Genomic DNA, 23,631 nt, shown 5'->3' on the forward strand with positions numbered 1-23,631 from the left:
ATCTGACCTTTGAGAGTCATTTTGCAAGAGATTTCATCCAATTAGGCTTCTAGCTTCTAGCTTCTAGCTTGACAGCAGCAGAATCAGTGACGTCCCCTCCAGATTTCCTGTGTCCCTGGATCAGCTCACACCCCATGTCGACAGGCCTAGGAAACCAAAGCTGAGAAACAAAGCAAAAGGAACCAGGCTGGACTTGCCTGAGCCCAGCAGGGGAGCCTTCAAGAGAGCAGGGGCTCAGGCAGCTGTTAGAAACGTGGCCAGAGAGGCTCACCAGAGGGTTGCAGAGGGGTTCACTGAGCATTAAAAACTAGGAAGGTGATGGTGCTTAATGTAAAAAAAAAAATGCTGCAGACTAGTCTACAAAAATAAACTGGCCATTTTCAGGACCCAAAGAAGAAACTAACCAGAGGCCTTTCTGGTGTTTTGGATCTCCATCCAAGTAGTGAGTAGACTAGTAATAATGGGGAACTATAAATAGATGTGGTTGGAAAGCGAGTAGTGAAAAGGCAGGCTGAGAGATCAAAACAAAACAGTCCTAACATAATTTTAAATAGCAGTAGGCTGCTGCTTTTAACTTTAGTTTGCTTTCTTGTCCTTTCCTCTATAATTTAGAATTATTTGATTTGTTAGTTATTCAAAATGGTGAATTGTCATCAGTTTAGTCTGGAAAATACCTGTTTGACTTTTTATAATGAGGCATTAACATGTGGTTACCTAAAATGTTCTCGTTCTAATCCAAAAATCCAAGAGTGTATCTAAATCTACCCCCACTCCACTGTCCCTGGTATGCTGATGGCAGTACCAGCCACCAGCACAGGCTGGGGAATTGGGGAGGGAAAGTTCACAACCGCCTCACAGACCTATTTAGGCTGGCCCCAAACCTCTAAAAATAATGAGAACATGTCGTACAGATATAAATAAACATGAACAATGGCATTAAGTTCCAACCCAGAAATTTCTACTTGACCACTCTCTTCACTTTAGGAGATATTTTAATATCTGTACTATCTAAACATGTACTGAGTTTTACCCTGAGAATATTTTAGTCATATGACTTAGGTAGTAAATTTATGTTTAGTCTCAGGAAGGGTTTTTATAAACTGGGATGGATAGATGCAAATAGAGTCACACATTAGTGAAGGAGATCATTCTTAGCCATTTGTGTAATGATAGAATTGAACAACTTAAGGGGATTTCTTAGATTCACAGCTAGTATAAATTTTTAAGATCAAGAGCTATGGGTTCAAGTATTACTTTCCTGACACTGATGAGCTGATATTCTAAGATTTATTCTACTGTAAAAATAAAGTGCATGGGAAAAATAAAAATAAAAAAAAATAAAGTGCATGGGTGCATGTGCCTACATATGTGCAAAACACAAAGGGGGTTAAATTATGAACAAATGTCCTTAATCGTTATTTCAGTAGAGGGCTCACTTTCCTTATAGAAAGTGTTCTTGGATTCTATTAAAAAAAAAAAAAAAAACATATTGGGAAAACTATATCCTTTCAAAAGATAAGGCTGCCTCTTTTAAGCCTGACAAACACTTTAAAGGCAACTCATTCCCATAAGCCAGAGGAAAATACAGATGACCAATGGTCATCAGCCTGCCATAGAAAGATTGCATGAGAATACCTTGATTATATCTCCAAACCTCCAAAATTGTTTTGTTTTTTTTTTAATTTTCTGTTAGGTAACAGAAGATGTTGAGTTGAAGTGAATTGAAGCAAAGAAGCAAATTAGAGGACTCAGTAAATGGGCCTCAAAACTATAGCTAACACGTGAATTCCACTTCTACTTTCAAGATTTGCTCCCAAACACCATTTGTGGTCTATTCCCAGGGTCACAGAAGATGGGGACCCCTATGTGCGGCCAGAGGATGAGAACTATGAAAATGACTCGGTCCGGCAGCTGGAGAACGAGCTCAAGATGGAAGAGTACCTGAAACAGAAGCTGCAGGATGAAGCCTACCAGGTATGGGCACCTGGCCTGGCCCCTGGCCCCCAGCCCCCTCGTAGCTGGGTCTTTTACATTACCCAGAAAATCCATACCTTCTCCTTTCTTCTACCCTCCCTCTCCAGAATATTCTGATTACATTCCTTACTCCACACATTCTAGACAGTAAAAATTGTAAATACTTCTTAGAGCTATACCGCTCACCATGAATTCTTAGAAATTTCTGATCTGGAAACTGAAAAAGATCTTGTCATTTTAGTGGAAACACAGTGACTAGCAATCCATACTGCTCTAAGATCATTGGGAAAGATGCTTTTTCTCATAGATAAAAAAAATAAAAAATAAAACATAAAAAGATACAGAGAACAGGGCCCAAGGAAACTGAATAGTAAGTTTAAATATATCTCCTCCCTTGAATCATTTGTCCTCAGCCTCCCTCATGGCCCACCTCATGTCAAAATAAATAAGTAGGAGGGGATCAAATCTCACCAAGAAATGTGGCAAGAACTGGAGGCTCTGTGTTCAACAGGGTATGGATGGACAGATTTTCATATATATTGGAGTATATTACTAATCCATCCATGAATTCACTGAACTTCACGCTCACAACTGGGACTAAGTGTAATTAGTAAGTCATCCTAAAAGAGATACATTTTCCCCATGAAGATTGTTCTGCAGTGATTGTCTTGCTCGTATGTTTCTCTTCCCTGTAATTCACAGGTGTTTTCTTGAGGTCCTGGGAGTTCAGGGATGTTTGCTTGGTTGAGACCTACTGCCCCCCAGACCCCATGGGATATTTCTTCATGCCAGGCTTTCTGTCCAATGGCCAGATAAGCTTCTTCCACACTCGTAGATGAGCGGCAGCCCTTTCTTAGTGAAGGAAAGAGAAGCAGAGAGAATACATTACCTCTGCTTCTCATATGTTTGTGGATTGTTTTGAAATATTTTCCGAAGAAGAATGTAGTAGGAAAGAAACTGAAGCCTACCAACTCCACCCTGACAATATAAAACAAAAGTTTTGTTGGAATGTTCCATTAGCCTTTTCAGTTTAACAACCATATTTCAGAAGCAACTAAAATGTAGGCCTAGTCCATACCTCCCCCACCCCACCCCTGCCAAAAAAAAAGAAAGAAAGAAAAAAATCAGTGACTATGTATGTAAGGCCATGCTTCAACACCAAAGTTGCCGGAAGTAGACCCATGGAGAATACTCTTATTTTGCCATTTCTGTGGCCCAGCAACGGAAAGAAATTAGCCTGGATGAAGCTGTGAGGGTATCTCTGGGAACTCCGAGGATGGCATTCCTACACATATTTCATTTGGCTCTGCTGTGTAGAGAGAGAGGGATGTGGTTAAATAATCAATGTTCTGGTTCATGCTGTTAGTGGCGCCTCTTAGGCCTCCCTCTTTGAGCCCATATCAGTTTCTGGATTTTGGTGACAACAGTGACTGAAATTCTAGATTTTTTTTTTTTAAAGAGAGACAGCCATTATGCGTAAAATATTAGATTTTTGTTTATTTCAATGAATTGGGAATTTAACCTTATATGAGTAATGAATGAGGGGAAATTCTATCAATAGCTTAAGATGTACTTGGAGCTTTTGCCGGCTCTGGTCAATCTTAAGCTCTTTCCCTCCTTTCCTTTCCATGCCCAGTGACTTCAAGGGAAAGGCAAAGAAAAGGTGTAGGAGACCATAGTAGGCCTGTGTGTCCCCACTCAAGACATATGCCCTAGAGAACATTGAAGTGGCTTTTCGTGACTACTCTGTGAGCATATGGTTGCTTGATGGATCAGAATGCTGTTTTCATTCAGTGGACTCTCTCTCTGTGTGTGTCTTTCTGCATGGCTTCCATCCAAATAATTCACCAGCTTGACTGCATCACAGACTTGACATGTCACCTTTCTTGTTTGTGTCCTTTGTCACCCACAGGTCAGCTTGCAAGGTTGAATACAATATCCTTTTATCACTCTCCTTTCAAGTAAGTACCATCTTATTTAGGAGGAAACGTGGCCACTGTACACTGAATTCTGATAACCAGTAACCTAAATTCACAATCACTCTCTCTTAGGTGTTTCTATGTTCTATGTGATAAAATATCCTCCTTCCCTGCTGATATCAAAGAATCATCCGGCCTATGGAAGCATTTCATTATAATCCAGTGGAGATTTGGGAGACCACCTTGGGAATTGACTTTTTACTCTATTAATTAGGAAAATTGGCACAGAAACTTCTATAACACCAGAGATGCCCCCCAGAAATCCTCTGGGGCGATGATGCCTCATCACCAGTCCCTAAGAGCGCCTGAGTTGGCAGCTTCTCTGTCGCTTGAGAAGGAAAAGTCCAGGCGTGCTCAGCACATCCAGAGATGGGCCAGCCTCAGAGTCGTGCTGTATTCAGGACCCAGAGATCAAAAGTGAAGGCCAAACCTCATATTATTAAAGAAAACAAAAGAATCAAAACAGAGAGGAAAACTTCTGCAGCCTTATATTTTTGTGGAATTCAACAAGATACAGCTTAATTTATTTAAAGTATCATTTATGTGGCATGTGATTCCCCCTCCCGGGGACCTACCTACATACATGGAGAAGCCTCAGTAATGTGTTTAATGTAGAGAGACTAGCACCTGACTGGCAGGACCTCTTGAGTGGAGGGGTCTGAAGCTTAGACCCTGGACTCTGACAGGCCTGATTTCAAACAGGGGTTCCACCAAACCGTGGCAGCGTAAATAACCCTGACAAATTATTAAATCTCTATAAACCTCTGTTGCCTCCACACAACGTGTTTCACAGCGGAGTTGTCCTCACTGGGAGGTAGTTTATAAGGAGCTTAACATGGTGGCAGACACACCATACTTTAATATGAGCACACACATACATGCCTGGCACTATGCTTTACAAGTGATTCAATCTGGGGGAGCTGCTATAGTTATTATGTAAGTGTATGGGACCCTCCTGGGACTCACAGCTAGCTTGCTCTGTATTTTTTTTTTTAAGATTTTATTTACTTATTCATGAGAGACACAGAGAGAGAGAGGCAGAGACACAGGCAGAGGGAGAAGCAGGCTCCATGCAGGGAGCCCGATGCGGGACTCGATCCCAGGTTCCCAGGATCACACCCTGGGCCAAAGGCAGCGCTAAACTGCTGAGCCACCCAAGCTGCCCTTGCTCTGTATTTTTATAAACTCAGCTATGTGCAGTGACTTTATACACCTTTTGCTACACTGTCTCATAAGTCTAGATGGTTTCTCTGGCTCCAGCTAATGGCCATTTAGCTGCCCCACATTACAGTTCAGAGTAAATACCCCTCTCACCGTCTCTGGCTGTAGGGACCCAAGGACTTGTATCTACTTTGGTGATACAGTCTTTCCCAACCACAACCACACTTACAGTACAGCTGGTAGGAAAGTCAACTCTGGCTGTTAAATTGAAAAAAGTATATATATATATACACACACACATATATATACATATATACATATATATATATATATATATATATATATATATATATATATATAAAATGACAAATCAACTTGCACAGAATATATCCTAGCTCATGCATTACTGACCTCCGTCCTCAGGTTAGTATGAAGCAGGTAGATATCATGGCATAACTGCTGTTAGGAAATATACTTTATGAGCAATGAGGCCTTTTTGGTGTGAAAAGAAGGACCTAACTGACTACATTCTAGTCTCTGTCCCTTGGATTTGAGAATGCCACACCACGTGCATTCATTATGACCACGGTGAAAAAAATTCCCAGGAGCTGTTTCTGAAAACATCGACTCCTGTTACAACAAATCTAGTCCGAAAGAAGCAAGCCTCCCCTTTAAGAGCATTTTTTTTCTCTTAGTGCCAGCAATGGGATCATTTCTATTCTGCATATTATTTAAACATCAGTCACTAGTTCTTAGAAAAAAATATTTTTTTCTAAACAAACTAACGAAATGTCCTTGACATAAACTCACATAAGAAGTGGCAGTTGGTTCTTCTACCTAAAAGCCAAAGATTTCAGTACTCTAAAAGTTCTTAGGCCACTGTTTTAATCTTTTGTTGTCAGTTTGGCAGTGGAAAACTGAAACCATTGTGGCCTCTGCTATTTACTACATCACATACCTATCGAGCTGACATTCCACAGGACTCTAAACAAGAATTAGGGGAGGATCCTAATTCTCAAAATCTAAACAAGAGCCTATCACTGGATCAGCCACTCAGGCAAAATGTATTTAAAACCTTATGGGTCAATCTAGAAGCCAGTGGCTTCTCATCTGAAATCTTGGAACAGTTTGTGCTACTGAGATCGATTTGTTTGGGCTTTCTGATCCTGTGGCAGGACCAGAAATTGCCCCAGAGCTCTGATCTCTTATCCAAGGGTCCAGAAGCCAACTTCAACCCTGCAAGTCAATTAGGTGTCCACCAGAGCAGAGCCCTACATGAGTAAGGGGCAGATGGTGGGACCCCAGAAAAATAGAAGACCCTTCCTCTGCTCAAAAAGAACTATTTAAAGATAAGTATGCACTCAGCAGTTCAGGAGCCAATAGAGGAAAACCTTGCCTTTCAACTAGCCTCTTTGGAAGAAATATAGTGTATGTAATATTTAACACTAAATTCAAGAATCCACCAAAACTCCATTTTGGCAGACTCAAATCTTGGATTTGTTTCTTTTCCATCCCTCTCTCCACATGGGACACCACTCTCCTTGGCCAGCCACATCCTAACTTCAGAAACTGGAGGCTTGGACAATCGAAAGTGAATTTTTTTTTCTAATTACATTGGCATCTCAGTGGGAGGTTAGTGGTCTCATCTGCTTGTCAGTTGAGGACAGCACAAATATTTCTGTTTTGTATGCTTTAAGCCTTCAGATGCCTCAAGTACCCGTTAAGCAAGAGATTCAACACAGAGGATTCCCATCCTCCCTTTCCGAAGGAGCAATAGCACATGGTGTCCCAGGACACCTGTTCTCAATGGTCGGAGGAAGGGAGGAGAGAGAGTGTGAATATGTGCGTGTTGGGGGGACGGGGATGATCCTTATTCTCAAAATCCTATTCTCAAAACCCTAATTTAGAGAATAGTTTTCATCTTTAAAACAAAATGACACGTTCCTTATTCCCAGGCAAGCTATAGTCAGACAGATGATGAAGGGAACACGAAAGCTGGTGATGAAGGAGAGCCCCGCACCCACCCACACAGAGAAGAAGACACCGCCTGGCAGCAGCTTCAGCGCAGAGAGGAGCCGCCACACGCAGCAGCTCCTGACACACCCCTACCCCTAGAGACGCTCTGCCGACTATAGTGCAGCTAACTTTTCATTCTAAGATTTGTAGTTCATAGGTGTGTGTTTTGAGAAGGAAAAAAAAAAAGACTTCTGACTTCTGTTCAAAGCTAACTTACATCTTCTGTAACATGGCTCATCCCTGATTAGAAACAAAAACCAACTACAGTCACAAAAAAAGAAGAAAGAAAGAAAAGAAGAAAGAAAGAAAGAAAGAAAGAAAGAAAGAAAGAAAGAAAGAAAGAAAGAAAGAAAGAAAGAAAGAAAGAAAGAAAGAAGAGAGAGAGAAAGAAAAGAAAGAAAACCCACAGGCTGAAAACCCACGCTGCTGTTACTCATGATGGCAGTATTAACAAGCATTTTAAACCTTTGCACATGATATGGAACCTGTTCAGTTTACAATGACAATATTAATACTGTTTATAGCTAGAAGTTTGATTTCTGAATTCTTTGAGATTTTAGCGAAACAGTTTATTATACACTGTACATTTTTTTCCACAGCAATTGGAAAAAAACAACCACTTGCAGAGCCCTACATGAGTTCACTAACCCCGATGGACTTGGTACCTGAGTGTACAGACTCAGGGCCTAGCGGCCAAGAAGGGTCCTTGGCCTGAACTGTCTGCATTTGTCTTTAAGTCTCTATGAGCAGTGACTTGAACCAATCACACCAGGATAATCCAGTCTTTGGGGCTTCTTTCCAGCTTGGGGTTGTTTTCTTTCAAGATACTCTAACAAATCAGCCATAGAATTTAGTGTAAATATTTTTTCCAAATAGATATCATATTCAAAACAAAAGGCAACATTCAAATTATATAGAATCTAGTTTTTAAAGTCAGCACAGATCTTCTTAAAAACTGTGAACTATGTTTTGAAATACTTGTTGCTAAAGCTGTTTATAAACCACAGGTGCCATAAGATCCCCAAACGGACTCAAGTTATCTCTGCTCTTCCATGGGCTCGTTCCTCTCGTTTTAGCTTTAGGGAGCATGTCTAACCACACCGCTCATCCACAAGTTCCCCTATCAGGTTGTCTGGAGGCCTTCAGCTTTAAATGTACAGGCTTAAAGTGCGCTTGCAAACGCTCACTCTCCTTTTATTTCTGAATGTTTATTGCCTTAGCTGGCTACCTGGTGTTCTGCATGCAGCCTTCTGTGGTCATGTGAGAGGAAACAGGCTCTTCTAAGTGGAGTTGGGATTTTGCACTCAGTGAAAAGCTGATGTTGCAAAAGCACTGTCGAAGAAGGAAGAATGAAAGTCTCTGTTGATGGTCCTTTATAATGGCCCTTGTCAGGAAGCGTTAAAGACTTCCCTTAGGGATTCTGGGGAAATGAAAACATAATCTACTTGTTTCAGGATTTGATGAAATAAAAATCCTGCAACATATTGAATATGTTTTACTTAAATGGCAGCTTCTCTGGAATTCCTGTCTCCTTTAAAAGAAAGTAGAGAACGTCTAGAACAGTGGCTCTCAAAATGTGTGCCCTGGACCGGCAGCATCAGCATCACTTGGGAATTTGTTTAGAAATGCAAATTCTTAAACCCCATCCCAGGCCTGCCGAGTCCCAGCCACCTGTGCTTTAATAAGCCCTCCAGGTGATTCCTGGTGCCTGCTGAAGGTTGAGAGCCATTGCTTTAGAATAAAGTTGCATAATAAAATCTCTAAAAAGACCATATTCAGAATAAGCAAGAAAGGTTCTGAGTCAACCTCATGCTTCAGCAATTCGATTTTGCTTCCAGGGCTGGCAAAGAACTTCTTCCAGCCATGTGTTTGGTAGTTGGTGTGTGCCCAACTGAGAAGACATCCTGACACCTTCCAGATCCCTCTCTGGAAGGTTCTAAGTTGTTCATGTCTCTGCATTTGGTCAGAAACCAATGTCCTTGGCTGCCCTTTGGAACAAAATCACTTGCCTTGGGGATAGTAAAGCCCTCGGCTGGATAGAAAGAAGCCCATTCTCTCCGTTGATGTGCTTCATCATACTTCCCCAGAGAAGCAGCCTGACAGATGTCCCTGAGGACAGGCTGACACCAAAGTGGCACAACTGCACAGTTCTCAAATTTCTTTGCACAGATGGATTTTACTAGGAGTTTTGTTGATTTTATCTTAATGTTCATCTCCTTTCCACTGCCCATCCTCTGTGAAACCATACCTCTCTAGATGAAGTGGGTGGCCCCTCGTGCCTCATACTCAGTACTTAAAACTACTACATCTCAGCTACCTACATTGCTGTCAGCTCTAACTCATAGCCAGGTAGTTCTTGAACTCAGAACTCTGATCCTGCAAGTGGTGTTCAGCCACCGACTGGACTGAGCTGACATCTGTTGTCACTTTGTGTTTCTACATCAAAACGCTTGTCTAAGGTTTGAGTAGTTTTGCTGATAACCTTCCCCCTTGTTGTAGCTGTCATTGCCAACTCCATGGCATGGTGGTCAATAGCATCGTACAAAGCCATTGCAAGGACTCTAGAAACTGCCGCCAGTGACCAGTTCCTGACTAACCAGCCACCTTTTCTTTCTCTTAGCTCCACGTCAGCACTGAGACCAGACTCAAGCACCCCTGTCCTGTAACCGAGACAAAATGGCGTGTATTGTTTTGGGGTTTTGTGGTTTGGGGTGTGTTTCTTTCGTTGGCTCTCCAAATTTACTTCTGGGGCCTGTTCTAAGTGCAACCCAGTGGGTTTCACCTATCCTGTCCATGAGATACAATTCTATCTTGCGGGGGTGGTTTCTTTCTTGTTCCACAATGAATTGCACATCCAGGTTCATCAGAGATGATGGCCTATTAATGAGCACTGGTCTAACATAACCAACTTCCCCCACAGCGCCATGTAGATGGAGGGAGGAAGGGTGGGAGGGAGGGAAGAGGGCAAAATCTACTGTATGAGATTCAGGAATCAGTTGTGGTTGGTCAGGACGCAAGTCAGGGTAAGTTAGGTTGGTCAGAGGGAGATGTGCTGGAGATTGTGAAAAATGGATTCTTGAGTGATCTCTATAAGGCAGGGAAGGTTCATTTGTAAGTAGTAATGTGAACTGAATTGCATAAGAGTGTGGCCTTTGTTGTGATATACTATGTATTTTCTTATATGCATGAGCCAAACTGTTGCATCATAATTTAGCACTGATGTCTGCTTTTATTTTTATCATCTTTGTCCACCCTTATTAGTTCTTGGCTGTTAACTGTAGATAGACCTTGTAAATACGGCAACCTTTGGTTGCTGCAATCACCTTGGTTTGAATCCACGCAAGGAGCCACAAACAAGAACTCCACTGTGTCCTCAGAAGAAAGGGCATTTTTACTTTTGAACCAAAAAGAGAAAAAAAAATCAGAAATGTTACATCTTGAGGCTAATTAACTGTAAGACATTTCTAATTATGACTACTGTCATTTGACACCATTTGAAATAACCAATTCAGAGACACTAAAGATTTCACAATCTTCATTGGTATTGTAACAAAACTACTATTGTATGGGTTTTTTTTGTATTGCTGTTAAGTATTGTTTTGTGTGTGTGTGTGTGTGTGTGTGTTGCAACCTCCTGGGGACATGTTATATTTTGAAGTGATTAAACTATTTAATTGTGTGTCTATATTTTGGAATGGAATTATTTCTTCATTAAAAAATGTTTTTAAAAACACTACATCTGTGTATTTTATTCCTTTGTTGTAACGGATCTTTCTTAAAGCAACACGGAGTCAGTCTGTTCAAAGGAGAAAGACAAGGCAGCACATCCAGTAGGAAGCAGGACACATCATTTGAGTCTTAAGCAACTACAGCAAAATATCTCACCTTTCGCTACCTTTGGAGACACACCTTTTTTTTAATGGAAAACCTTGTTGTAATCAAAAGGGGATGAGTTTGAGAATTCAAAGAGTTCACATATTTAGTGCTCGCTTTATATCTGACACTGTTCTAAGCACTTTATATAACTTGACTCAATCCTTCGAATCACAGCATCTACCCAAGTACTTGGCAATTATGAGCTCCACAACTATGTGTCGAATGAATGAATAAATGAATTAGTTTTTGTTTTGTTTGCGCTAGAGCTGATAAGAAAGGAAAATCAGGGACACCTGGGTGGCTCTGCGGTTGAGCATCTGCCTTTGGCTCAGGTTGTGATCCCGGGGTCCTGGGATCGAGTCCCACATCGGGCTCCCTGGATGGAGCCTGCTTCTCCTTCTGCCTGTGTCTCTGCCTCTCTCTCTGTGGGTCTCTCATAAATAAATAAATAAATATTTTTTTTTTTTTAAAAAGAAAGAAAGAGAGGAGAATCAGCACATCCTGGAGGTCAACGTGTTGATAGCAACAGGAATCAAGAGTTCCAAAGAGTGGACAAACGGAGGTAATCACTCCCTACATTCTCATTTCCCTTCCAAGAACCTCTGGATTCCCATGCAATGGTGGGTTGTGTGCTTCATTTGCTCAAGGAGCCATTTCCTTTGTGGATCCAATAGCAGAATCCATGAGTCCGTCTCCAGCACTTCATGAATGGCATTTCTGGGAATTCTGACTTGGAATGGTGCTGCAAGTCTCTGCTCGCAGAGTCTGGGGTTGATTTACAGTTCATGAGAATGCTATAAAAACTCAAAAGGCACTAGAGAAAGAAACCAAAAGGCTCTGCTATACATCTATGCAAGGGCAGATCCTGACCTCATATAACCACTAGTCGGAGCTCAGACACCCTCTCCCATTTGGAGGTGGGCAACAAAGGCTTGCTTAATGTTGCCTGTCCAAGTCTTTCTCAGCTGCCTCTCAAGGCCTCATCTCCTCACCTCCTGGGATCTACATTTTAGCTTTGATCCCTACCTCAGCATTTCCTAAATGTATCTAACTGCCAAAGTCACCTGAAGTATTGATTAATCTGAATTAGCAAGTCCAAATGAGGGCCAGGAAATTGATATTTTTAACAAGTGCCCCAGGTGATACAGTCTGACAAATTTTAAGAACTGCTATCCTCTTGCTACTCAAAATGCGGTCCAAAGACCAACAGCATCAGCATCACCTGGAAGCTAGTTACAAATGCAGAATCTCGAGCTCCATGCCAGACCCACTGAATTAGAGTCAACATTTCATCAAGCTCTCCAGGGACTCTGTGTGCACTTTAAAATTCAGGAGGCCCTGACCTGAAGTACCCCTTCAATCCTAGCCTTCCATGATTAGGTTCAGTTGGGTCCTTCTTAAACCAAGATAGTGCAGTTCTTCTCGAACTTACAGAGTTTTGCTCTGCATTTCAAGCAAGTTCTCAAGTGATGCTGATACTGACCTAAGGACTACTCTTTGAAGTGCAGGGCTATGGAATTCTTTTAAATAAGGTGAATTCTAGGGAGCTTGTGACTAGTGAGTCAGATTTGTGGATTTCTACATATAGCAGGAAAGATACTCAAGGCTATGAGCTTGAACATCACGGAAGCTCAGTTGGTTGGAGTCCCTTGGGTAACACCACAGCAGCTAAACTCTACTATGAGCCCTGGAAGACTGGAAGCAGCTAAATTTAAAGATTCTGTCAAAGAAGAATCTTTTGCTCCAAGAATTGAGGCCCCTGTCTCCACGATACAAAGAATCACCTGGGAGTATGACTCAGTGGCCCTACTGGCCCCAAAAGGGCAGATATGCCAAGTTGGGATAAGGCCAAGCATGGCGAGAAGAAGTTGGCAACATTTCAGATTCATCATCCCAACAGAGCAAATCAGCTACTGAGACACCCGACACCCAGGAAGAGGTTCTCTGGGCACCTTGGAAACCTAGAATTCTGCTCTCTGGGATTCTGATGCCATGGACTATGCTGGGACACTATGTTGTGATGGAGCCATCCTACTTTTGAGGCCACAAAGATACATGAACAAGGATCTTTGTGGAGCTTGGCTATAATATTAGAAAGAGCATACATGGACACTAATAAGGGAAGACTTAAACTACTTATGGCCTGATATGCTAGGCTGGAATACTAAAAAGCCATAAAAAATGATGATTAAAGAGATATATTTCTAAACATGGAAGATATTTGCATAAATCATGCAAAACATCAGATTACAAGAGTATAAGAATGATCCCAGTTTGATGAATATTTGAGTGCTTCTTGTGTATAGAAAAATACACACCAAAATGGTGATGATCTAAATCATGGGACTGTGGATGATATTTTTATTTCCTTCATCATATTTTTCCAACTTTTCCAGGTTTCATGCCATAAATAGAGTTAATGGGAGAATGGGCAGATGGATAAAAAACAGGGTTGGTCAGTTTCCTTGTTTTAGTAACAAGGCTACTTGAGTTGGCCAACATCTTTGAAGGGCATGTCTAACCATGAGAATTTTCTATGCCTTCAATAAACAAAGGATTCTCGTTTTTGCCTAAAGAGATGCTCAATAACATTGATATGCCACAGAGCATTGGAAAATATGTATGCTTGCTTTATTTTAAAGAAAATCTAATAAAAATATCAGAGGCTTATGAGTCAGGTTAAATAATGACAATGCTTCATCCTCTTCCCAGCGCTAATTGATTCAGTGATAGCAAGTGAACCAGGAATGCAGGCCATGCACATTTTCCATGTCTGGTTCTGGTGTCTCATGTGTAAAATGGGGCTAAATCACAATGCAGATTGGCTCCTTTGCTTTCCAGTCTCCTTATTGTGGCCTCAGGAGGAGGGCCACTGAGGATAAGTCTTGGGCAAGAATATTTGTTGGAACACAAATGGCAGTAGGTCAATGGTTTCTCTGGCATTCCATTTTTCTGGAAGTCTCTGTGGCTGCTCTTGCTTGAGAGCAGATACTTCCTGAAAATATTGGGAAGGACTAATTAGACCAGCTCTTGTTATAGCCCTCCAAGAGAAACTTACTTTTACTTTCCCTGGAATTTTTTCTTGGCAAATACCTTTCCTTGCCATGAGTGGGGGGAGTGAGAGTAGGTCAAGAGGATTAGGAGAATGATATGCCAAACTCTCCAAGTGATCAAGTGTGCCAGCTCTAGGCTCAACTGTGCCAGCTCTAGGCTGAGGAAGTTCTCCACACACTCAGTTTCATTCAGCTAGTATGTAGGACCAAGACTTTTAGAGTGATCATTTGCCTGGACCTACCCTCATTTTTATACATTGTGTGCCAAATAACAGATTTATAATGAATTTTATGCAACTTTTAAATTATAGAGAAAATTTAAAGTAGTGTCACAAATCAAAAACATAATGTATTCCATTTCCACCCCAAGTGGGTGTATTACATTCAGTTTTGACACTAACTACCCAGAGTTAGCATACACCCCACAGGTTAAGAGTAAAGTCCTCCACAAGATTGCCCCCACTTTGAATGCCAGTCACAAGTCTTAGGGACTACCCATACTTCTGACTGACAGGCTATACTTTCAGAACTTTCCACAACACCCTCAGGTTTGATTTGTTACAGCTCACAGAATTTACTGACGGCACAATATTTTCTATTATAGTCTTATTATAGAGGATACAAGTCAGGAACAGCCAAATGAAGAGATACATAGGGCAAGGTCTGGGGGAAAGGAGGAGGATACAGAATGTCTATACCCTCTTTTTGCAGAATCTGAACATATCATTATCCCATGTTCACCAAGTAGGAAGCTTCTGTGTCTAGAGATTATATTGAGATTGCATTATGTAGGTATAATTGATTAAACCAATTGAACTCAATCTCCAGGTCCCCTCCCCTTCCCAGAGGTAGGGCCGGCCCAAAGTTGCAATTTGTGGGAACACAAATGGCAGTAGGCAAATGGTTTCTCTGGCATCACATGGTTGATCTTTTAGGTAACCGGCCCCCATCCTGAAGCAATCCCACAGTAAGTTACCTCATTAACATAACAAAGATAATCCTTCAGGAAATTCAGGGGGGGTTTAAGCTCTCCCAGGAGCCAGGAACAAAGACCAGATAAATTCTCCATTATATCACACAATATTACTTAATTTCTTTAGTTAATCTTACTGGAGGGGGATCCCTGGGTGGCTCAGTGGTTTGGCACCTGCCTTTGGCCCAGGGCACAATCCTGATCCTGGGATCGAGTCCTGCATCAGGCTCCTGGCATGGAGCCTGCTTCTCCCTCTGCCTGTGTCTCTGCCTCTGTGTGTGTGTGTGTGTGTGTGTGTGTGTCTATCATAAGTAAATAAATCTTAAAAAAAAATAATAATCTTACTGGAGATCTTTGTTTCTTCAAACTGCATTAAGTACCATCCAATGTCTTTTCACTTAAATTTAGGACTCCCTTTGTCATTTCTTGCAGGGCAGGTCTACTGGTAATGAATCCCCTCATCTTTTGTTTATCTGAGAATGTCATAATTTCTTCATTTTTGAAAAACAATTTTATCAGATATCAAAATCTTGATTGACGGGTTTTTTTTTTTTCCTCCTTTCAGCACTTTAAATATGTCACTGTACTGGCTTCCATGGTTTCTGATGAGAAATTTTTAATCTTATTAAAGCACCCTTGTACGTGACAGTCACTTCTCTTTTAGTCTTTAGCTTTCAACTATTTTATTATAATGTGTCTCTATGCGGAGCTTGTTGAGTTTATCTTACCTGGAGTTTGTTGAGCTTCTTGGATGTGTAGAAACAAACTCAACAGATGATTTTGCAAGATCAGTTAGGGAGTTACTGTAATAATTCAGGCAAAAGAGATAGTGCCAGCTTAGACTAAGGAAGATGGTCATATGCTAAATATATTTTCGGGGCAGAACATTAACAGTTTTGTAAATGGATTAGATATGTGTGAGAGAAAGAGAGAGCAAGGACAATACCACAATTTAGGAACCCAAATAACTGAGGGAAAGGAGTTACATCACTGAGTTGGGGAAGGCAAGGAATCTCAGGAGCTCAGACCTGGGCATAATGCATTTGAGATTCCTATTAGATAGCCAAGTGAAAATAGTAGTGTGTCTGAAATCTAGACCTAGAATTCAGGAGAGAAGTCTAGATCAGGGCTATACATCTTGGAGTTGTCAGCATAGAAATGATAAAGAAGACTGAGAGGAGTGGTCACGGGGTAGAAGAATATCAGAACATCTGATATCCTGGATGCCAATGATGAAAGTGTTTCAAGGTGGAAGCCATCATCAAATGTGTTGAATGCAGCTGATAGGTCAGGTAAGCTAAGCACAAGCAATTGGCTCATTGCACATGTGTTGAATTGAATTAACTTAGCCAGATTCAAAGAATCTCTTGGCTATTTCTCAACCCCTGTGTTCCAGTGAAATCTTGAGAAACACCGAGTGCATATTTGCTTGTTTTTCCTCTTAGGGCATTAGGGGATTTGTTGTGCAGCATAATAAATCCACAGGATGGGGCTAGGGGTCTGGGGTAGAGGGATGGGGGGGGTGTTCAGTCAGTAAAGCATCTGCCTTCAGCTCAGTTCATGATCTCAGGGTCCTGGAATCAAGCCCTGCATCAGCCTCCCTGTTCAGTGTAGTCTGCTTCTCCCTCTCTCTGCTCATGCTCATTTTCTCTGTCTCTTTCAATAGATAAAAATCTTTTTAAAAAATCCACAACTTAACCCTGACTTGCAGCTCCACACTCCCTCATGGGCCAGCTCCCTACCTTCCTTCCCACCTGGGGAGATCAATCCACAAAGACAGCACTGACAACTTACATACTGTGACAGGCACTTGATAACAACCAAGTTAAGATAGAAAGTATTTCCTTATTGACCCTTCAAAATGGCCTTTTTTTATTGTTATTTTTGAAAGAGAATCGTTTTATTGATTTTGGAAAGTCATCTACTTTAGTTATATTTCTAAGGAAGAAAGGCTAAATTATAAAACTCTTCTCCTGCTCTCTGGATATGTAAAAATAAAATTTTAAAAAGTGGCTCTCCCATTTTATGGCAATGTGTATTTGTTTGACATTCTGTATGGGTGATTTTGGGAGCCAAATTTAAAAAACAGTACATATAAAGCACCCAGCAAGGTTCCTGAACATTCTGGAAGCTCAGCTCTGTCAGTTACCTTTCCCTTTTTCTCTTGTGAAGTTCATAATCCTTGTTCTTAAAATGGGGGCAATAGTTTTAGTTTTCAGAACACTCACACAAAAATATATCTAACCTAAAAACGAATATAAGAAAATCTATTCAATCTCATTAGGAATGAAAAGACCAGAAATTAAAATATTGTTATACTAGAGGGATTTAGTGATCCTGTAAACACCAAATTCTGAGACCATCCAGCTGGCTTTCTCCACTCAACACACAGAACACTGGCAGCCAGGAATTCACTCTTCAGATAAAAGATGAAAGAGCCCTCTCTGGGAAATCTAACAAACCTCCCCTGACAAAAAAAAAAAAAAAAGTCCTGAAAATACTGACACGGGGCCAACCAGAGCACCCTACAGAAAAGGTCAAATGCTAAGACTACAAATTAGCTCTTTAGACCATGACTCTGACAAAGGAGCAGACAACCAAGTATAACCCAACACTTGATAAAAGCCTTTACCATGAGTGATTGAGACCAAACAAAGAGGAAAAAATAGCACTGTCAATGAAGGATGGACTATGATGAGGAAATTAAATAATACTGTGCTAGCTGCTAAAACAATCAAACCTGTATGGAATAATGATTGTGTATAGCATAAAGCCCAAAAGGGAAGTTCCTGATATGTAAGCAGCTTTCCTGCAAATACTGATTTAAGATATTGGCTCCTTCCACCTTTTGAAAATTTGTGATTTGTATTCTTTTTTGTAGTATGTTTCCAATATTGTATAATGTCCATGCTGATAAAACCTGGATTTACTCATTTATATCTAGATAATAAATAAGAAAATCAAGATAATCATTAACTGCCAAGTTGTTCAAAAAAAAAAAAAAGGAAAAGTAATTATAGCATTCCATATAGCTCTACTTTGAGTCCCATCTTTAAATAGCATATGTACAATAACAATGTCAACACAGAATAACAATCAACCAAAATCACACATAACCTTTTGGGGAAGATATGGTTGGCGATATTTACATTACAGAAGGGGAAGAGCCAATTTCTCATCCTCTGTAGTGGGAAGGCCATAGATAATGCCTGAAACTTAAAAATAAGAATATACACAAACATATTATTTAGAGGCAAATACAAAAAAATTAAAAAGTATGAAATTAGTTGTTTCCAAGAAAGGGAACTTAAACTTTTCTATTTAAAGATTTTACTTATTTACCCATAAAGGACGCAGAGAGAGAGAGGCAGAGACATAGTCAGGGAGAGAAGCAGGTTCCATGCAAGAAGCCCAATGTGGGACCTCATCCAGGGACTCCAAGATCACACCCTGAGCCAAAGGCAGGCGCTCAACCACTGAGCCATCCAGGAATCCCTTAAACTTTTATTTAAAGATTTTATTTATATATTTGACAGAGAGAACACGAGCAGGGGGAGGGGGTGAGGGAGAAGCAGACTCAATCCCAAGACCTGTTGGATCACGACCTGAGCCAAAGGCAGACACTTAACCGACTGATCCATGCAGATCTCAAGAGTGACAAACTTTTTAGACCAAGTGAGCATAATTTTGATTTTTAAAAAGAAAAATGGTAGGCAATACTTGAAGGTGTTAACAATGATTGCCCTTGAATAAGGGGTTTTTGAACAAACTTTAAAAATATTCATCTTCCATCTGTATTTTCTGCATAATCTAATATAAACATGGCTTACTTTTATAATTGAAATATTAGATAAAGTTTAAAAGTAATGTAATGTGTCTTTCTATCTCAAAATGAGTGTTCATGGGCAGCCCAGGTGGCTCAGCGGTTTAGCACTGCCTTCAGCCCAGGGAGTGACCCTCGAGACCCAGGATTGAGTCCCATGTCAGGCTCCCTGCATGGAGCCTGCTTCCCCCTCTGCCTGTGTCTCTGCGCCTCTCTCTCTGTGTCTCTCATGAATAAATAAGTAAAATCTTAAAAAAAAAAAAAAAAAAAGAGTGTTCATGAGGTTAAAATTGCTCTTCTAAATGATAGAAAACTTTTATGTTTGGCCTTTTGTAAAACATACCAGATTTGACCCTTCTCTACTTATTTTCTTAACTTTTCTTTTTAATTCTTTTTTCTTTTAAAGTAGGCCCCACACCTAGAGTGGAACCTAATGTGGGGCTTGAACTCACAACCCTGAGGTCAAGACCTGAGCTGAGATCAATAGTCGATGCTTAACCAACTGAGCCTCCCAGGTGCCACCACCCCCCCCCCTTTTTTTAACAACAACAAAATAAAATAAATGTCTCTCTAGAAAGGATTGCAACTTGTAGGACCACTTCAAGGCAAACTTGACAAGTAGTTAGAATACCCAGCAAGGCCACGTTTAACTGCATGTGTGACATTTCCCTCCTTCCAGCACCACTTCTGGCCATTTGTTTGGCCTCTCTGCCACAGTTTTATAAGAATTTCAAGGTCAAAAATGCATACACCTTCTCTCCTTTCTTCCCAAATTCCAAATATTGGGAAAAAATAATTAATATTTACATAATCCTTTATATGACTCTCAAAAAACTTGTCTTATCTACATTCCATCCTCACAATGCCCACAATGCCCATTTCGGGAGTGCTTAGTCATCCAGAAGTATGACCTCGAGAGTTGTCTTTGTTGTGAAAACGTCTGTAGACGAGGCCAAGATGGGAAAAAAGACTGGGCATTCCATCAAACAAGAAACAGGAGGGACACACAAGAAATTTCCCACTGCAACAAGTTGGTGTGCTTCTGGGAGAAGTTTCTGGAAGCAGGCTTTTCCCTTGATCCATGGCTAAGTAGATTTCAACTCACCTTTGCTAGATGAGGCATCAGCCAAGACTGAGATTCCCCCAAAGACTGGTGCTCCATTCCTTGGCTTTCGTTTGATTTCTGTGCCTCTCTCTTGTTGCCCTAGCAACACATATTAAACCTGGAGACTTTTTCATTTTAAATATTATTCGAAGTAATAAAAAACAGGACTGGGAGGATAGGGACAGGTGAAAAGAGATTTTTACCTCCAAATTTTTCTAAGACATCAGACTTTGAAGTAAGCCTGTGAAGTAAACTAAAAACCATCACCACCACCCCCAAACATTTCCCTAAGTCTTTATCAGCAAAGGTCAGGAGTAATGGGGTGGTAGGTCACTGGTTGTAGACACTAAAGAAGCTTAGGGCAAGAATTGTCTCCCTGGTCCACAGCCAATTTGGGAACAATGGCCCTCTGAAAAACCAAATCCTTTATAGTCTTTGAAAAAATCCTGCCTTCAGGGGATTTGTATATGAGAAGAGAGTAGTATTTCCCCTCTGTGGCAAAGAGAGCCAAGAAGCCTCCTTGATAAAGAGAGATTCAAATATTTTAACCGGAAAATAAGAACAGTATAATTTTACCAGAAAACCTAAACCAAGGCTAAGAAGAGATATTAAAACTGCATGTGAAACTTAATTTCCAACTTGCACTGTATACCGCAAACAAACATACTTGTTCAAGGGCAGAGGCATGTTTTTCCAGCCACTGTGAAAGTCTCTGTATTATGAACACTGAGTGGGACAAGGGACAATCTTCACTTATTTTCTAAAAAAGCACAAAGTCATTCTTCATATGACCAGTTAGCATAATGCTAAGTTGCAAGACCACAATGGTGAGGAGTGTGATGCTAATAGAATTTGTTCCAAGATAATAGCTTTGTCCTGGTCTGGCCTGATAAAGGGATAAAGACTTGTAAATAATTGCTGGTTTACTCATTTGCCTCACCAGACTCTATGCCTGTGGTGTGAGCAGAGCCTGCCCTCATATACACCATCACTTAACCCAATGCCTGGTGCAAAGTGATTGAGCAATAAATATAGAAGATTAAAGAAAATGAGGAGGAGACACCATTCCTCAGGCTACTGTTGGAAATACCAGTAGTCATAGCCAGAATTTTTAACAGAAGCTTTGGAATAGATGAAAATCTCTTTGGAATAGACTCTGATAAGCACTAGAAGTGGGAGGTTGAGGAGACCATCCGTGTGCCGCAGAGCTAGGTAGTAGGTAGTGCTGCTTGTCCTCAGATGTGGAGATGCTAATTTGTACTCTGACGTCCAGGCTGCAAAAATACCTGATAACAGAGCCAGGACTTTTCTCAGAAAGTGATTCAGCAGTTTGCCTGAGACTGACCCAGTTTTAGCACAAAAAGCCCGGAGTCCTGAGAAATGCCTCGGTCCCAGTCAAATCAGAGCAACTGGTTGCCCAAGAAAGCAGGTAAAGAGACACTCAAGCACTCAGGCAGGTAACAAATCTCAGGTAAATTCTACATTGTAGAGCAAATAAGAGTATACTCTAGAGTGGGATGTTTGAGAACAGAAAATGCTTGTTCTACCATGAATGTATCTTTGTAATCAAAAGTTTAATTCTGCTGTCCTGCCAGGATGGTATTAGCTGCAGAATTCTCTTGGGGTATCTAACATGACCTGTGAGTTCACTTCAGGGTTCCTAAAATAAGATCACCTATAGATAAGAATCATTTAAATATCTAGATGCTAAAGAGAGTTTGCAAGAATCAAGAGATGCTAAAGGGAGCCTGTAATCACGAACTTTGGCATAACTGATACTGAGCTTTTAAAAAAAACAGTGATGGACTATATTAATCAATTTATTCTTGAGGCTACCTCAGAAATTTTGAGCAGGCCATTAACTTGCCCTCCTACTTTTTTAAAAAGAGGGCATTATTTAGTTCATCTAAGAGCAAATCAAACTTTTTAGACATGAACTCAGTGGGAGGAGCTAAGGCTCAGCCCTGTTTTCTCCATTTTGCTCTTCTCCCCAGTACTCATTCCTTCCTCTGTAATGTCAATGCGGTGTTGGAACAGACTCTGGAAATAAACATATGAGCTTGGACTCTAAAGAGAGAGCATCTATAGAGATCTTTCCATTTATTAAATCAGATACATACTATAAAGGCTTGGGTTCTCAAGTAAAAAAATAGGAGTACTAGCTTGATATTTCTGGAATAGCTACTAACATTTAGTGGGATTTGTATATGGCATTCTAGAATTGCCCCTATCCCACAATTTCTGGAGGAAATTTGTTCTGACGTATTTTCTTTTTAGTTCTCTGTTAAATACTTCAAGTTTTGAAATACATAACAAGCAAACTCTAATGATGCAGAAAAACTACAGAACAAAAAAAAAAAAAAAAAACTACAGAACACACCACAAATTACACACAAGGTCCCCAAGACTTCCTGGGTAAGATGCTTCAGCAGTTGCCTTAAGAGTTTACCTCTGGATGAACTTGCATCTCTACCAGTAGTTGATTACTCATTCAGTTTAATAGTAACTGCCAATGAAGAAATAGTAACTGCCAAAAAATAAATAGTAACTGGCTAGAGATTTAGACAAGTACAAATTAGTCTTACATCAGTTTCACTCAGCTTTATATTCCAAATTGCATGTATTTCTTGAAAGCAAAAAGATACATTAAAAACCTTGATTTTTTTATATGAGAGGCAATATTCACCTGATACATATATTAATACATACTCATTCATTGTAGTAACCAAAGGCCATTATAATCAGTGTTGACATGGACCCCACTATATTCCTTGTTTCTAAGTTATCAATAAACTTGGCCCTTTTGGAGTTTTATGTTTTAATTCCACTTTTTTTGCCTGAAAGAAACAATATACAAGAAAGAGGGCTTGGAGTTTATATTTTGTTTTTGTTTCCTTTTCCTTTTCCTTTGAGAGAGAGAGAGCACACGCACGCCCATGTGCAAGTGTGAGTGGGCGGCGAGGGCAGAGGGAAAGGAGAGAGAGAATCTTAAGCAGGCTCCACACTGAGTGCAGAGTCCCACCCGGAATTCAGTCCCACAACCCTGAGATCATGACCTTAGCCAAAATCAAGAATTGGTCGCTTAACCAACCAAGCCACTCAGGCACCCTTTTGAAGTTTTCATTTTGGTGCTAGACTAGCAGTTGGAAAATACTGGGATTTGTAAATTGCCTACATATTGACATAGGAGCTATTGCAATGGAGATTGGGGCAAATACATGACAATTCCTCCCTGACAATAATAAGTAGGTGGGAAAGTAAGAATTTAACATGAGAAATTCTGGGAAAGAGGAAAAATGCTAAAAAAAAAAAAAAAAAAAAAAAAAAACTATGTTTATTCTCTCTGAAAAAGTGAATTATAACTATAACTCAGTCCTTATATTTCCCATGAATTAGCTTTTACCCAACAAATATAAGAGGATAAATGATTACTGTTCCCCCTCTAGGAACATCTGCTTCCAAAGGAATTTTGGCAGAGTTTACAAGTGATGTCAGACTGCCAGGCACAAAGATTACAATCTGGTTAATTCTTGCCCTGGCATTCCTACCTCCAGAGGAGCCTTGTTTAAATCCATGCAAACCGGAGTTTGAAATGAATTACTATACATTCTTACTAGAAAACAAACAAACAAAAGTTTGGTAACAGAAAGTGCTCAGAACCAGAGTTTTAC

The 23,631-nt window shown here is 40.5% G+C and overlaps 1 protein-coding gene across 25 annotated transcripts in view; it reads left to right on the forward strand.

The window, feature by feature from the left end:
- The window catches only part of DTNA (dystrobrevin alpha), a 352,302-nt gene extending 341,436 nt beyond the window's left edge, over positions 1-10,866 (forward strand). For 15 of the 25 annotated variants that reach the window (XM_077900428.1, XM_077900430.1, XM_077900431.1 and 12 more), the window contains 2 exons: positions 1,842-1,974; positions 9,751-10,866. In XM_077900428.1, coding sequence (XP_077756554.1) covers positions 1,842-1,974; positions 9,751-9,891 — 274 coding nt within the window. In that variant the 3' untranslated portion in view covers positions 9,892-10,866. Of the gene's footprint in view, positions 1-1,841; positions 1,975-3,886; positions 3,936-4,025; positions 8,157-9,750 lie in introns of those variants that run through there. The other 10 variants (XM_077900439.1, XM_077900442.1, XM_077900445.1 and 7 more) reach the window with 3 other exon arrangements.
- Positions 10,867-23,631: the final 12,765 nt, after the last annotated feature.

Source organism: Canis aureus, chromosome 6 (assembly GCF_053574225.1).
Source record: "Canis aureus isolate CA01 chromosome 6, VMU_Caureus_v.1.0, whole genome shotgun sequence".
Classification (NCBI taxonomy): Eukaryota; Metazoa; Chordata; class Mammalia; order Carnivora; family Canidae; genus Canis; species Canis aureus.